Source organism: Ananas comosus, linkage group 18, assembly GCF_001540865.1.
Source record: "Ananas comosus cultivar F153 linkage group 18, ASM154086v1, whole genome shotgun sequence".
NCBI lineage: Eukaryota > Viridiplantae > Streptophyta > Magnoliopsida > Poales > Bromeliaceae > Ananas > Ananas comosus.
In genome coordinates this window covers 9927751-9943616 of record NC_033638.1, presented here as the reverse complement: position 1 = coordinate 9943616, position 15866 = coordinate 9927751, and the positions used below count along the sequence as shown (strand labels likewise).

The 15866-nt window shown below is 34.5% G+C and overlaps 1 protein-coding gene across 4 annotated transcripts; it reads right to left on the bottom strand.

The window, feature by feature from the left end:
- LOC109724095 (AP2-like ethylene-responsive transcription factor TOE3) lies at window positions 284-5632 on the bottom strand. 4 transcript variants are annotated; one of them, XM_020252767.1, is made up of 11 exons: window positions 5529-5632; window positions 4601-5421; window positions 4485-4510; window positions 4345-4375; window positions 4159-4246; window positions 3926-4071; window positions 3628-3672; window positions 3381-3484; window positions 3061-3194; window positions 2552-2659; window positions 284-896 (listed from the first exon to the last, which is right to left on the bottom strand). In XM_020252767.1, the coding sequence occupies exons 2-11, from the start codon at window positions 5110-5112 to the stop codon at window positions 675-677; spliced, it is 1416 nt and encodes a 471-aa protein (XP_020108356.1). In that variant the 5' UTR covers window positions 5113-5421; window positions 5529-5632; the 3' UTR covers window positions 284-674. The 4 variants fall into 4 exon arrangements, with proteins under 4 accessions (XP_020108356.1, XP_020108357.1, XP_020108358.1 ...); XM_020252768.1 differs by having other exon boundaries at window positions 3061-3191; XM_020252769.1 differs by lacking the exon at window positions 3628-3672.

The window sequence follows — 15866 nt, the reverse complement described above, 5'->3', positions numbered from 1 at the left end:
AATAGAGCTGAATCGCAACTAGTAAGTGGAGGTAAACCCTAAACCAAACAACACCTAAAGGAAGTTGGGATCCCCCACCTTATTCTCCATGAAAAATAAAAAGGAAAAAAAAAAAAAAAAAACCCCACAACTAATTTAGCTCAACGGGCTTCCACGCCGGAATGAATAACAAATCATTTTAGAAGAGCTAGCGTTTCCTTACTTGGCAAACAGAAGGCAAAAAGAGTAATTTGGGGATTCTACTGCAGTATAAAGTTAAAAATAAAATTATAAGACCCGAAAGTAGAAACCACCAATGCAAAAATTTAAAATTGCACAATCAGAACAACACTTCATAAAATAGTACTACATGTGCAGCAGGGCAAAAGAGGCCTGTAGCGTCTTGACGGCAAAACGGAAGGAAAGTCGGCCTCCTTTGAGGCTTCAATTTTTCGGAAAGTCCCTGCGTAGTTTATTCACCAAAAATAAAAAAGATAACAAAAAAGATCTGAAAACTGACCCAATTACTAAATTCAAATCCTTCCTAAGTTCAATCGGTCGAATCTTATACAAACAGCAACACGGAGTCTAGCCACCACGTATTACTCGTTTAATGCTTGCTATCTATCCAAAACTCTTCAGTAGAAACAGCAGTAAAACCATGTACAGGGATACATCGCATGCGCCTCCCAGCTTTAGCTCTTGAAAGAGTAACTGGATGAAGCTGGTGGGTCGAAATGTAGATGTGAGGTCGAAGCAGGTGGCGGCGCTGGTGGTGGCAAGCTGAAAGCAGGTGTAGAGAATCCTGATGATGCTGCAGAGGAGAACAACGGGATTGGAGTCGGGCGGTCCACCTGCCAAGCCCAGCTGGGTAAAGCTTGCGAACCCATCTCGGGCCTCTTCTCTTTAGCTATTTCCTGTGTTTATTTGTAGGCAGAAAACATCACAAGAAGTCAACATTGGTAGACCCTAGTACTTCGCCAATTCATGAAGAGATTAAATTCACGCAAGATAGGAGACCTGGGTCAAAGTTTGCATTCTAATCCATCCATCTAAATCTGGAACTAATTACTTTGCTACTGTTATTATGCTGGACATTTAGGGTCCGTTAGTTTTGGTGTAAGTGGAGGGATGAAACTCAAGTTTCATCACTTTTGTTATTTGTTTTAGTGTAAGTCAAAAATATAATATAACTCAAGTTACGTTAGAGACCTCTACTTCACCTACTCTCGACTCCCTTCTCTAAAGTGTCAAACTCAAGACTTCTGCCACACTCAACCTTCTCTAAAAATTTTATTAAATAGTAAAACTTAAACTCTACTTCCTTTATGATAGGTTAGAATTACTTTATTTATAATAAGTTAGAATTACCTTAAAATAATAAAAAAAAATTAATTATATAATAAGTTAAATTTTATAGCGGTAAGTTTACCACTATATTTAAGAGGTAACGAGATCCACTTACCTACATCAAAACAAATAATAGAACTCAAAAAACTAATTTCACCAATACCAAGTTATATCAAAATAAACAGAAGTAATTGAATTTAACCTTCGGACTATACGAGTTATGTCAAAACAAACAACAAAAAAATAATCACACTTCAGGAAAACTCAAACACCACTACACTTGAGTTACGTTGGATCTACAGATTCGTCAAATCCAAGTGCCCCCTTAACGTGTGTGAGACTACTCTTGCTTCAAAGCACAGACTATAACTGAATGGCTTGTATAATATAACATAGTAGCTTAGGCTGAATTTTAATGTTGAAATATAAAACCGCAAAATGAGTGATAATGCAGACAGTTGATCAAGTATGTTGCAGGCTTACAAGGTTGGAACCAGCAATTGAACATGGAATGTGATAAATGAACATTAACTATCTTTAAGACCACAGAGACATCGGTACCTTTCACAAGAGGTAAATTAGCTTTAAATAATTATAGTTGGTAGTAAAATATCAGAAGAATGGGTCTACCCACCGTCCTTTAAAAGGTATTATTTCACACAGAAGTACACCGACCAGGGCAGAGAGAAAGAACATGGCGTATCAAAAGATCTATAAAATCCAATGGAGCTTAGAAGGCATATGCCTCAGGAGGGGGGGGGGGTCCACGCCTCCACATCCACCAAATTCTGCCTTACGGTCAATAAATTATCCCACACAAAAAAGTCACATCCATGAATCAGAACAATGAATTCTATACGAAATAACATGTCCAACTATAAATGGCAAAAAGAGCTAGAGAGACCGACACAACGTGTGAACATTCAAAGAGCTTTTGGATAACTGACAGTGTCAACTACCAGGATTTAAGGCCCCAATGGCAACTGTTTAAGCATGCAAATACTGTTAGCTTAGTAAATGCTGAGAATACGTAAATCTCAAACTTCTGTACTAAATGGAGGGAAGAAACAAAAGAAAATTGTACTTTTGACTGCAAAACCATATATCGAAATGATTAAATGATTTGCATGAATTACATCTACAACTCTACAAGCATTTTGATAACATAAATACTAAGGCAGTTAATATGAAAACTTTAAGAAAACAAAACTTTTGAACACACCTCACTGCTGGGGAAGTAGGCAGGGTATTGAGCAATCCAGGGATGGTGCTGATCACGTAGCACAGCTAAGCTATGTGGACCAGCTAGTTGGAAGGAAGGGTTGTCAAGCTGTAGAAAAAAAAAAAAGAGCATAAATTAAATAAAATCAGCTAATTTCCAGACAATTGTCTCATACTACACTAATTGGTCGACTCTCTAGAATCAATCAAATGCATGTTTGTTCAAATTCCGCAATAATACAAGTGGGTCGAGCCAGACAAAATTCACCTGTTATGCTAAACTCGCTTATATTTAGCAAAACTGATATTGAATAGTAGCAGTATTAGAAAGGAAGTACTACTGGTAAAATAAATGAGAATTCATTTCACAGTTTTCACAACACACATGTATAGAGTAAAGCTCATGTACATGATAAAAGAACTGATTTTCGTTGCTTCACCAGTGGATCCAACACATTTAAATTATAAGAAAGCAAATATGCAGGTGCTCATAGTAACAAGTTTCCTTGCCTTTGAGCTGTTTGTTTCAGAAGTTCCCAATGATCCATAATGGAATTGCATACTAACTGAGTTCTGATCCTTCTTCAGAGTAGGGGAAACTGGTTGAGATATGCTCAAGTTCAGATCAAGATCGTTGCCAGCTGCTACATCATAAAAAGACAGATTAATCAGTAGGTCAATTCATGATAATAGATTAGCCAGCTGCTACATCAAAAGGACACAGATTAATCAGTAGGTCAATTCATGATAATAGGTTACTTGAGGAAAAACTACCAACAGAAGGGACTTGAAACACAAGTAGATGAAGAGAATTCATACAGGAATATTACCTTCACCATCTGCCTCGCTAATTAATTCGCCTTCATATGTGTTAGGTTCAAAATTGGTCACAGCTTCCCTTCCATTACATTTTATAGCAGCCTTATCATAAGCCCTACAGTTGGAGGGGAAAAAGAAAAAAGAAAAAAAGAAAAAGAAAAAGAGATTCAAGTCGGAAGGGATCCCTGCTGAAGTTTATTATACATAAAGAGATTTAACATCAGCAATTTAGCATCCAGGTTCAGAACTCAGGAGGACCTTGCGGCTTCTATTTCACTGTCGAATAGCCCAAGATATATGTACCTGCACCCAAGCACCGTTTTCTGATCGGTAAAGGGCTCTATCTAGGTTCTTTTTTGTTTTGCAAACAACCGTTATATTTCACTAATCATATATATATAACATTTCCGTTCACGCTTCTCATGCCAAAATTAATGTATTTTACAATTGGTAGTAGATTTTTTAAAGAGCATGCATGCAAGATTGAAAATTTTCACCATGAACTCAATAAGAAAACAGAAACCGACTCGGGATAACTTTACGCAGCAGGTCTTACTTCTTGCCTAGAAATTGTCCCATACGAGCTTCCCAGCGGCCACACTTGTGAAGCGTAACGCCCCTATATTTTGAGCTTCCCCTCGAGAATCCTGTGCTCTGCCTACGCAGTATGTGCACAAACTCTTCCTTCGTCAAATTTCTCATCTGAAATCAGAAAAGTTACAGATAAGCACTATTTCCCACTTAAACCATTAAGCAACAACCGAATATTAGATAGAAATCCTATTTCACCTGTTTCATATCTTCATCGTAGTCGCTGAGGTTAAAATTGATGTCGGCGTCAACTCCACGAAACTTAATTGCAGCTCGATCATATGCCCTGCTATCAGGATAGTAAGCCGTTGCAATCTCCCCCTTAACAGGTAAATAATGAACTAAAATATGTTTCCAGTTCAAATAAATGTTTTCCATATATACCTTGCAGCAGCATGAGCAGTGTCAAATCCTCCTATATCACCCCCAACAAATCATAACAAGTAAACAAGTCAAAAGGACATAACGTAAATATAATTTCATAACCAAATAAAAAAGAACTAGAGATAATAATAAGTTCTTACCCAAATAAACCTGTTTCCCACAATCCCTGCACCAAGAGAAATAAAACTTACAGCCTAATATTAGAAAAGTAAATATAAAATTTGAAATATATCATAAAAAAGTAAACGAAGCTAACCAGATATGGGACTCCCATCTCCCAGTTCGACGATAGAAGGTGACTCCCCGATACTGAGAGCTCCGAGACCGAGGTCCCCGCCTACTCTTCTTCACCTGCTGCTGCTGCTGAGGAAGCGGCTGCTTCTGGGAGAAGCTGAGATCCACCCAATTAGGCCTCACCGATGACGAGGACGAAGCCACCGGTGGAGGGTGCAGCCGATCCGAAGCAGCAGACGCCGACAACGGGAATAGCTCCCTAGTGATGATGTCGGAACCCGGCGACACGCCGTTACCATCGTCCTCCTCCGCCTCCGCCTCCGCCCCCGCCTCCGAGCTCTTCAGTATACTGAACTGTATGGGTGTGGAGATGGAGTTCTCATCGGCGACGTTGGGGGAAGCATCAGCATTGAGGACGGAGGAATCGGAGGTCCCAGAATCGCTTCCATGGCCCGCCGACTGCCGCTTGCCTCGAGATTCGCGCGATCCCCCGGACACGTTTAGATCCAGCATCGTCCCACTCTCGCCCACCATCAATCTCGATCGATCTCCACTCAATCGGCTCCTCGCGCTCCGATACGTATCGCCTCCTCCTCGCTCCTAATCGTCTCCTTCTCCTTCGCTTCTAGTGTTTCCGACGGCCCCTATTTCAAGAAGAAGAGCCAGAGCAAGTAGAGGTAGAAGCAGCACAAGGCGGAGTCGTTCTTACGGAACATTTGTCTTCAGATCGCGATGTTGATGAAGAGAACCGATCTAACAACTCATCAATCTAACAAAACGTTCCCGATTCGTCTACTTTTCCCCCTCCGCCTCATCACTCCGATCTCACGCTCAGATCGAAAGCTGCAAATACGAGCGTAAAACACTCACAATCCGATCAAATCAAGAAAAAAAAAAATCAGAAAAAAAGGCCCAAAAAAAATCAAAGCGGAGAGGAGAAGGCGATTTACCTACGGCGAAGCCGAGGAGGAGAAGGTAAAGAGAAGAGGAGAGAGAGAGAGAGAGAGAGAGAGAGAGAGAGGAGATGGGACGTAAAGAAATGATTTGGGGAAATGGAGAGCATATATAGCGACTGAGAGCGATAGAGCGAGAGCGAGAACGCGAGAGAGGGGAGAGAGTGGTGAAACTGCAGATACGGTGGCTGCGGCAGTGTGACCGGTGATTGCCGGTTAAATCCGGTGAACCTCCCAAGCTACCCTTCTTTGGAAAGCTTCGTTTTGTCCGAAAAACACGAGAAAAATATCTCGGACGAGTTTGCGCACTGTCGACGATCGTCTCCCGTCCGTCCGATTAGATCAGCCCACACAGAAACGAATTATTGCATGGGCCTAATTCACCGTAGACCGGTTCTCAAAAATTCTTTTATACATATATATTTTATATATATATGCATATATTTTTAATCCGAAGATTCCCTTGGACATAGTTTATTTAATCATAGTAACTGTTCTCATAATTTCAGTCCAAGTCATCGAGGGGATGGTCGACATTGTGGACCAGGTGGACAGATGCCGTTGGATGGTTTCAGTACAACGCTTCCACCGTACGGTACCACAGACTCTTATAACATTTTCTGGTTGGATCTCCTATTACTTCTGTACAAGTACCTAGCTAATTAGTTGTTTGGTTTTTTTTTTTTTTCAAAAGAAAAAAAAATACCCGTGAACTCATAACTCCGGGACCACTCTAAACTTACAACGGCAGAAATACTTTATTATAAGAAATTGGGAAATATAATTAAAGGTGGTTCAGAAAGGAAGACGGCATTATCTATTTTTCAGACAATTTTAATTTATTTTTCAGACGATTTTAATCTTTGAGTCATTCGATCGATGACGGACCAGACGGTCTCTTAAAATTTTGAATACTAGATTACTTGAACGATCCTCGGTCACGAATGACAAATAACTACTCTACTAATAAATTTTTTTTGGTATTTAGATGAACGACCGGAAAAGAAAATTATGTGAGAGGTTAACTACATCCGCATTCCAATTCATGATCAACTTATACATTTTTTTTTTATTTGCATAGTAAGTATTATTTTTATATATTATTAATATGTTGTACTTAATCACACAAAACAAAATATTTTGGGATAAATCAAATTATTAGCCTGCATGCGTAGCTCCTTTAAAGTGGCAATGGGCGCTTCAGTGCAATGCTTATGTACCAGGTATTTTAAGACAGCGCAAAGCAACATCTTCATTTTTCCCTTCTTTTTTTTTTTTTTTTTTTTTTTTTTTTTTTCTTTTGTGCGAGTGAAGGGATGAGAGCCATACACGTCTCCTCTAAGCATTTTTAAGTTGCCAACGATTTCACCTTATAAGTACTTGCAGTCCAGTTTATTAGTAAGCTATTTGACTGCCGGTCTTGAGATCGGATGTTCGAGCTCGGTGCTTGTTTTAATTTGAACCTTATATATATATATATATAGAGAGAGAGAGAGAGAGAGAGAACTAGGCTACTATGTTATTAAAAGCACCAAGTTATTGGTGCTACAAAGTTTTTAGCCATTAGATTAAAAGATGTGCGGTTAGGATGATGTGGGCCCTCTAGAGTTGAATGGGTGGTTGGTTAAAAATAATATGATCTAACGGGTGAAAATGATCAAAAGGGTAGATCTAACGGCGAAAAACTTAGTAATAGCATAATAGCCGGACTCTCTCTCTCTCTCTCTCTCTCTCTCTCTCTCTCTCTCTCTCTCTCTATATATATATATATATATATGGTATACTATGGGTAGCAAGTAGACTTTTATACTACCAAGTTGTTTTTAATGATTCGGCTTCCAAATAGACGATCGGCTCAGTTAGACTTGATCTACACTATTAAAAGTATTTAAAAACTAAATTTTATAATTTTTCGGCATCATTTGGCTAGTGATCAAAAGGTCTCAAATTTGATAATTTTAATGATAAATATAATGCGTTTGTGAATTTAACGATGTAAAACAATCCAAATCTGTATCTCTGATCTTAAATTTAAATCTTTTATCATTATTTTTTATGAGATTTTTATTTTCAGCCAGACTACTTGTTTGATAGATAAATGATGTTGAAAAATTATAAAATTTACTTTCTAAATAGTGAAATATGGATCAATCGATATATAAAATTCTTTTTAGTTTCACTTATAGCTAGGTGGATTTAATTTGTGCAATACTGATCAATCGATATATCAACAATAATGAAAAATATTTAAAAGTGATACTCGAAACTATTTAAAACTAACATCATGGGGAGTATATTAGTGGATGATAGTAATAACCCATTAATTATTAGACCATTACTGTTAGTAAAGAACCTTTAGAAATACTCCAGAGATTAGCAAGATTTAATCTTAAAAAAATTAGAGATTATGACTTCAGTGCTTATGTAATGAATTGGATGAATATTTTGAAAACAGGAAATAAAAAATTATCTCAGCTAGCTGGTGTATTGGGGCACAACTGCACCTAAATTGTGACACATCTATTTTATATCCAAATAAAATAAGATGTATATAATATATCATATCACATATTTCTAGTTTTTTAATATGATTTTCGTATCCTTTAAATAACACCTAATAAACTGCTAATAATTTCTATAATTGGAACACCTTCTAATATTCATGATAATCTAATATTTCTACCACTTAGAAATTTATAATGATTTTTACTACTTCACTAACATCTTTTACAACTACCCAATTTAAATAGAGTGATAACAATTTGAATATTTTCAATAGAAAAATATGAAAAATTATCGAAATATTACAAATTATAGACCAAAGGGCCCTTAGTATTTTATAAACTAACAAATCATTAGGAGATAGTTAATGGAAAAGGTTTAAATATGGTAAGTTGACCATAAGTTTCCTAAAATAAGTAGACTAAATTACAAAAAGCCTCATTGCACTTCTAGGCCAAGTCTCATTTACTCTTCTTCATTGATATTTCTTTTTTGGTTTCCTTTTGTACTATACCAATGTTCTAAATAGATTCCCAAATTTAGAATATATTGGCAAATTAGCTTGTAAAAAATTATCAAAACCAGTTGGCACATTGTTGTGTACTGTAGCATTAATTCAATTCACAACTTAAAATATAGACCAAGAGTTAGATAGGATAGATCTTCTATTTAGTTAATACTTTCAAATCTTTATATCTCATTAAATAATTTTATTTAATTTATGTGATTATACTGTATTAATTATAATTAACTTCAACTGCAAACTTATTTTTATAGATACATATAAATAATCGACGTATAAATTCAAAAAGCAGAGTAACGGGGGACGACACGGCGCCCATCAGGAGTATCGGGAGGCCACGCGGCACTCATCCAAGGCATCCTCAAATTAAATTTTATGGATATTGTGTCCATAAAATTTTTGCCCGTAGACCCGCGCGTTTGTACTTTGTAGTTCGTACTTCAAGTGCCCTATTTATTTAAGAAAAAAAATCCAGCCATAAACAAATTAAATATCTTACATTTTTTTTTCTCTCTCTTACTTCTTTTTCATTCATTATTTTTGAGAAATCGGGTGAGATCAATCCAAAGCATACAATAAAACTGGGGTTAATTTCAGATAGGCTCATGTAAATATAATAAATAATAAATATATGTCTAAAAAGTTTAACTTTTATATATTATCAATACAAAAGTTCTAATATTTTTAAATATATCTTTCCGATTTGTTATTGTTAGAAAACTATTAAAAAACTATTTATATTTTCAATTTTACCATCACAAATTATCTCTGTAAAAATTATAATAGTATAATATAATAGGGGTAAAAATGTCAAAAACTTACTCAAAGTCGGTGTTTGTACTGATCTGAGATTGGGGAGTTCGAGAATTTTTTTTTGCTGAAGGTCTGGGAGTTGAAAATACCATCGATCTGAAGTTAAAATTTTTATTTAGTTAGTACTTAAGAAATGCCTACCTACAATTGACAGCTTACTCAAAGAGTCTGGTTCGGAAATCAACAGTGCGTGATGTGCGGCAACAATTTAGAGACTATTGATAATCTGCCAGTCAGATGCGTATCAACATATTTCTAGGACCTAGGATGGAAGTCAAAAGTGTTTTGGGAGCTTCTGACCGAGGACCGTCGCCAAGAGGCAGCAGCAAGGGATTTAATTAGGGTCGCAACCTGTTTGTGAATGATTTGACGGAAAAAAATAATATTATTTTTAGGGGCCAATCATTTGACCATTTTTGAGTATTAGACGAATATAGGACATGAGTAGGCCGAATAGACCGAGTTTTACAACTTTTAGTATATTGGTTTTAAGTGAGGAGTAGAAGAATGAATTTTTTTTGAATTTTTATTTTAGTTTTTATTTGTCTTTTTCTTTTTGGTTGCTTTAAATGCTTTTCGAGGCCGCGTTGCCTCAACCTGCTAAATAAATGAAGCGGATAGTGTACTATCTTTCTCTAAAAAAAACATAAAAAACTAACTAAAGTTAAGTATTTAATTTATGGTTAACTAAATTTTTCTAACCGATTCTAACGATATGAGCATGTTTGAAGACATTAGGATTTTTGTAGGAACAACATATGAAAGTTAAATTTTATAAGAATATATTTATCATTTATCATATTTGCAGAGACCTGTATAAAAGTAATCCATAAAACTAATAAACACAATTTATGAATATGTATATATTTGGTTAATTAGCAAGGTACATGATAATAATTTTTCTACGCTGATTTTATAAAAGTAAATTTTTATGGACCCTTGTGATTAAGTCATATGTAGTTGCCGACACAATCTTTATCAATAATAATTAAGGATTAGGGATGATAATAATTATTAATGAAGTTAGAAGAGCCGTAGCTTACGCGACCGCTTTGTTATATTTATTTATATATTCTGATAAAGCTAAGTTATTAGCGAAATGTTATGAGTAAAAAGTCGTTATTCCCGGTGTCTATATTAGCGTACTAAACGGTACCACAAACATACACCTCACGTGTTCCACTAAAATCAGATAAAATCTGGACCGTTGATCCGTACCTGCCGCGTGGGCCCCCACCAACATTGAACCTTTCCACTTACGGTAACCATCTCCCTTAACCTTAAAAACGTTAAACATTTTTTTCGCCTTTTTTCGGATCGTTGCATTTTTTTTTTTTTTTACCGGTTATGGCAAGGTGCACATGATACCCGAAGCGGGCCCCCACTTATCCACCGGTTATTCCCGGTGATATACCCTCTATAGCCAATTGTGGAAATTACTGTTAAATTCGACGTATGAGAATAGGCCACGTGTGCTTTGATGTCCCGTTTCCTATCCTCGCTCCTAAAGTTGTGGACGCCGCTTGTTTTCCCCCCACTTCTCCCTGAGTAATAAAAATAAAAATATAATAATATTTGAATAAATTAAAGTATATAAATTTAAAAAACAAAGACGAAATCATAGGATCCAAGTGACCATCAGAGCCCATGTCGTGTTAGTCCATCACATGGAGAATATATATATATATATATTTATATTATATATATTGATATATATTATACTATATATATATATAATTGAGGCTTCTATATTTTTAAAAGTATCAAGTCATTTGTGTTTGTAAGTTTTCAGCCCTGAATTAAGGAATGTGCGATAGAATGATGTGGCCCCCGTAGAGTGAGTGGGTGGTTGGTTGGCATAGTATAATCTAACGCAGTAAAATGATCAAAGATATAAATCTAACGGTAAAAAATTTGACAAGCACCCAAGTGCTTGGTGCTTTTAACAAGCACCATAGTCGGGGCGTTTTAGTAGTTAGTTTTTTATTATATTAATTTTATATAGAGGAGAGTAGAGAGATTTGAGACTGAGAGGAGAGTTTTTTGAGAGATTGTTGAGATGTGTGTGTGTATGATGAGACCTGCACTATTTTACTATATGTTAGTACAATTGCCCTACGTATCATATTTGTTTTTCGAATGTAGGCTTCGGATTCGACAGTTCCATACCCGTTAAATTTATAGACATTTTGAAACCACTGCGTTAATTTCATAATTTTTCGAATATCATTTACCTTGACGATTCAAAGCTCACAAAATTGACTTTTTTTTTTGTTGTTTTGGAATACTTGCTAGTATTAACGGTGCAAAAGAAATCGATTAGGTTGAATTTTAATAGAAAATTCTATCTCACTATTTAGATAAAGATTCAATAACTCCGATCTTAAATTAAAGGATTCCGATCAATCACATTTTTAAGATATCGTTCGATTTTTAACAATTCATTTTTTGTTTTGATGGTTTTATTTTATTTTCGAATTGTAATTTATTTTCTAGCGAAGTTTCATAATACTTTGATCAAAATTTAAGTGCATGGCACTGTTGGTCGTGCCGGACACTTGCCGGCACAATACGCACATGCGTGGCCGAGCCGTGCCTTTGCGTGTTCTGTATGTGTACCGACATCCATTAATAGCATGAAATATTATTCTTTAGTTAGTTCTATTTATTATGTTTTTTATCGACATTCTTGTTGAATTTATTGAATTACTACTAATAAAAAATAGAGGGTTGTGTTTTTTGTGTACCAGGGTCTGTATCGGTGCGTTTGTTGGCACGGTTACGCACTGGTGGATAAGTTTCTGTTTGACGACCTTAAAACCTATCTAGTATCATAGTTTAACAGAGTGGATCGTCGATTTGAAAACTCCATCAACGAAAACAACTTATGATACGAAGGGCTCAATACTCATAATAATATAGTAGCCTTACACTCTCTCTCTCTCTCTCTCTCTCTCTCTCTCTCTCTCTCTCTCTATATATATATATATATATATATATATATATGTAAAGCTTACAAAATGCTTCAGGTAAAGAAGTTCATTAGAGTCAAGATAAATACATGACAAGAGGCGCATAACTTATTTAATTTTTTAAAAAAATATAATTTATTTAATAAATAAAAATATTATCAAAAATTTATTATTAGGAAAAGTATCATACGCAAACTTCTCCAATAACTTTTTATAAAGAGTCTTATAATTTTTTTTTGCTCAAAATTTTATTTCAGCTTCGCGTGAAACAGCAGAATCGTTCTATCAATAGTGTGTATATATATAATATATATACACAAACAAAAGCCAAATGAGGTTAACTTTATCGTTCCGACTGCGTATTGCGTGGGACTCCACGAATGAAAATTTTCAAGCGCAGATTGGGAACAGGAACTGTTTGGTGGGCCCCACTGGTGGGGCCCGAGGAACAGTATGATTTAAAAGCACTATTACACCAATGGGCCCACCGTTTTGTTTTTTTGTCCTGCACCGAGATCTGTAATTGTTTACCGACATTGGATGACGTGGCGCGTGGTTATTGGATAGGGACCTGCTAATGTTGGCCATTTTTTAATCAATGATAAAAAAAAAATGCTTTACTTGCAAATAAATTTTATAATTATTTTTATAAATTATATATAAATATATAAATAAATTTTAATTTTAAAATTGTAAGTCACGCTCACCTCTCATACTTTGCAGTTTTTCATCAATTAAATACCACTATTTATGCCCGTTTGTAAAGTGTTTAATTTTTGTTTGTAAATATACTATTATTTTTAACGCATTTTATACCGATCATCCAGATTAATAAAATTAGAGCATTTACCTGATTTGAATTGATTTTTTTAAAATTAATAGGATTAAGTGCCAGTTAGGTAATTAAAATAGTTATAAATCATATATATTGTTTAGTTTAATTTTTTAAAATTGAAAGACAGCTTGTAATTAAGCGAAATTTAAGAGAATTTGATAATTTTTTATTGAAAAATGTGTTGTGCTTTTCAAAATGTTATTTTCATAACTAGTTGATGTGTCAGTAAATATAAGTTGCAATGTCACTCTCTTAGTTTGCTGTATAGTGGATCTATTAATAACATATTCAGAGAATCGTAATAGAACACTTGAATTAATAAAATACATACTAAGCAGTAAGAAAGGTAAAGCACCAAATTTACTAAGGCCAATAGACATATATTAAAGAAAATATGTCTACTCTTTTATGATTCTCATTTCTTATACTCAATAATAAATTATTTCGTAATTTTTTTTAATAATTTTGCAACGATGATATATTTCATCTACGAGATGATTTATATATTTTAAATTTTTTTTTATCACATTACTTATCAATCAAATACTATATTTTTTAAAATAAATTAAAAGGTGTATCGAATAATATATATTACACATTCAAGCATAATCTTAGGGTGCGTTTGGTTCAGATTATTCTTGCAGGATTACAAGTAATCCTGTTAAGATTACTGCGTTTGATTTATCTAATATGTAATCTCGTCAGTAATATAGCATTACAAATGATGTAGAATTATACCGAAAATATTACCGAGCGAGGGATGAGTATTCCGTATTACTGATGGCGGGTTATCTTGCATATATGTAAAATTACAAGTTTATCTTTCTGAATCCCAAATTCTTTCAATACGTTATTTTTAAAATTTTAATTTAAAATTAAAAATTGTCAAATTTAAATTTAAATTTTAAATTTTAAAATTGACAATTTTAATTTTAAATTTTAAATTTTAAATTATTTAAGAATTAAAATTTAAAATTATATAATTTTATTTAAAAATTTAAAATATTTAGATATGTGGAATACGGGTGCGTTTGGTTCGAGTTATCCTGGCAGGATTGCAGGCAATCCTGTCAGGATAACTGTGTTTGGTTAATCCGCTATGTAATCTAGTCGTTAATGTAACATTACAAATCGAGTAGGATTACATCGAAAATATTAACGGGAGGGGGGTCGTGTATCTTGCATTACTGAAACCCGTTAATACTACATATTATGTAAAATGACAATTTTACCCTCCAACAACCCAAAATCTAATTAACAGTATTATTTTCATCTCTCTCGCCGTCCCCTGGCCCTCTCTCTCGCACGCCGTTTTCTCTCGCTTTCTCTCTCGACGTCTCTCTCTCTCTCTCTCTCTCTCTCTCTCTCTCTCACGAACACCTATCATCTTCTATTGCGTCTCCTCCCAAATAATCATCACGATCTCCTTCCCTCCATACATCATTTCCGTAAAAAATAATATTCAAATGACCACAACAAGGATAATTTTGGAAAAAACTATACTTTTATGTCAGGATTACTAAATTTTATAAACTGAACCAAACATATTAATGCTATAAATACTGTAATCTAGTATTATATTACTGTATTAAACCAAACGCTCTAATACAGTATTAGTAGTAATCTCACGCCGAAATCTAAAATACCTGAATATATTGAGATACTTTGTAATATTACATAACTCGAACCAAACGGGCCCGTAATGTTATATAACGCGAAGGATCGTGTAGCTAAGGTAATTTGAATAATGCCAACATGTCTACTATGTTTAACTGTAGTACTATTATTATGTTGGATGCCCCTAGATATTGTAGAACCTAGGAAAGCGATTGGTGTGGTATTTTGTAACCCTCGTCGTTACATATATTTTTATTTCTTTTTTTTTTTTTTTTAATCATTGATGAATTGTTTAGTTGGTGCCCCTTCATTTCCTCCTAAGGCCAAAGTTTTTAAATAATAAATAATAAATACGACCAACCAATCGTATGACATTATGTGGTGCGGCCCCCACCACCTGGGTCCAATCAGAAACATGTAATTCTCCCTCGACCCTATCCTTAATCTTTTTCCCCATTAGGCTCATTAGATCTCGTGTCCTCACTGTGGCTTCTCTAACGTTGGATTAAGAAATTTTTCCATAGACTCGGTCTACCACATCATCCACTTCTCAATATTGGGAACTCAATTTCTGAAGAAAAGTACTTCTCAATTTGAAAAGCATGTTTTTTTTTTTTTTTTTTTTTTTTTTTTTTTTTAAATGCACGGGGACATTAAACGGACTAAAGCATCACATATAACTTGACCCATTATTATGTTTTAAATATTTATAGTATTTCTTTAGAATTCGTCGTACTGCTTCAATGTAAAATAATAGACAATTTTATGTTTCTTACGAAACAACAAAATATAATTGTGCTGTAAAGATAAATCTATTATGTTGTGAGACTTGAGGTGTCAAAGAGTATTTATATTTAGCCAAATATTGATCTATTGATGATCTGAAGCAATTAATAAATTAAAAAATAAAACTATGTTGGACCACTAAAATATTGTTCTTATAAATTATCAATATATTAGTAAATATGAGCAAAATTTGTAAATTACATGCATAAATTAATTACGTGTCTTTACGTGGTGTACATCAATACAATAACGACTTACAAGAACAGTATTTTTAGAATTGAGAAATA

Excerpts from the sequence above, each read along its gene's own strand:
- LOC109724095 (XM_020252767.1), bottom strand. The coding sequence starts at position 5,112 with ATGGTGGGCGAGAGTGGGACGATGCTGGATCTAAACGTGTCCGGGGGA. Across the intron at positions 4,072-4,158 it reads ACGATGAAGATATGAAACAG|ATGAGAAATTTGACGAAGGA; the intron begins GTGAAATAGGAT and ends TTCTGATTTCAG. Across the intron at positions 3,485-3,627 it reads AGTGAAATAGAAGCCGCAAG|GGCTTATGATAAGGCTGCTA; the intron begins GTCCTCCTGAGT and ends CTCCAACTGTAG.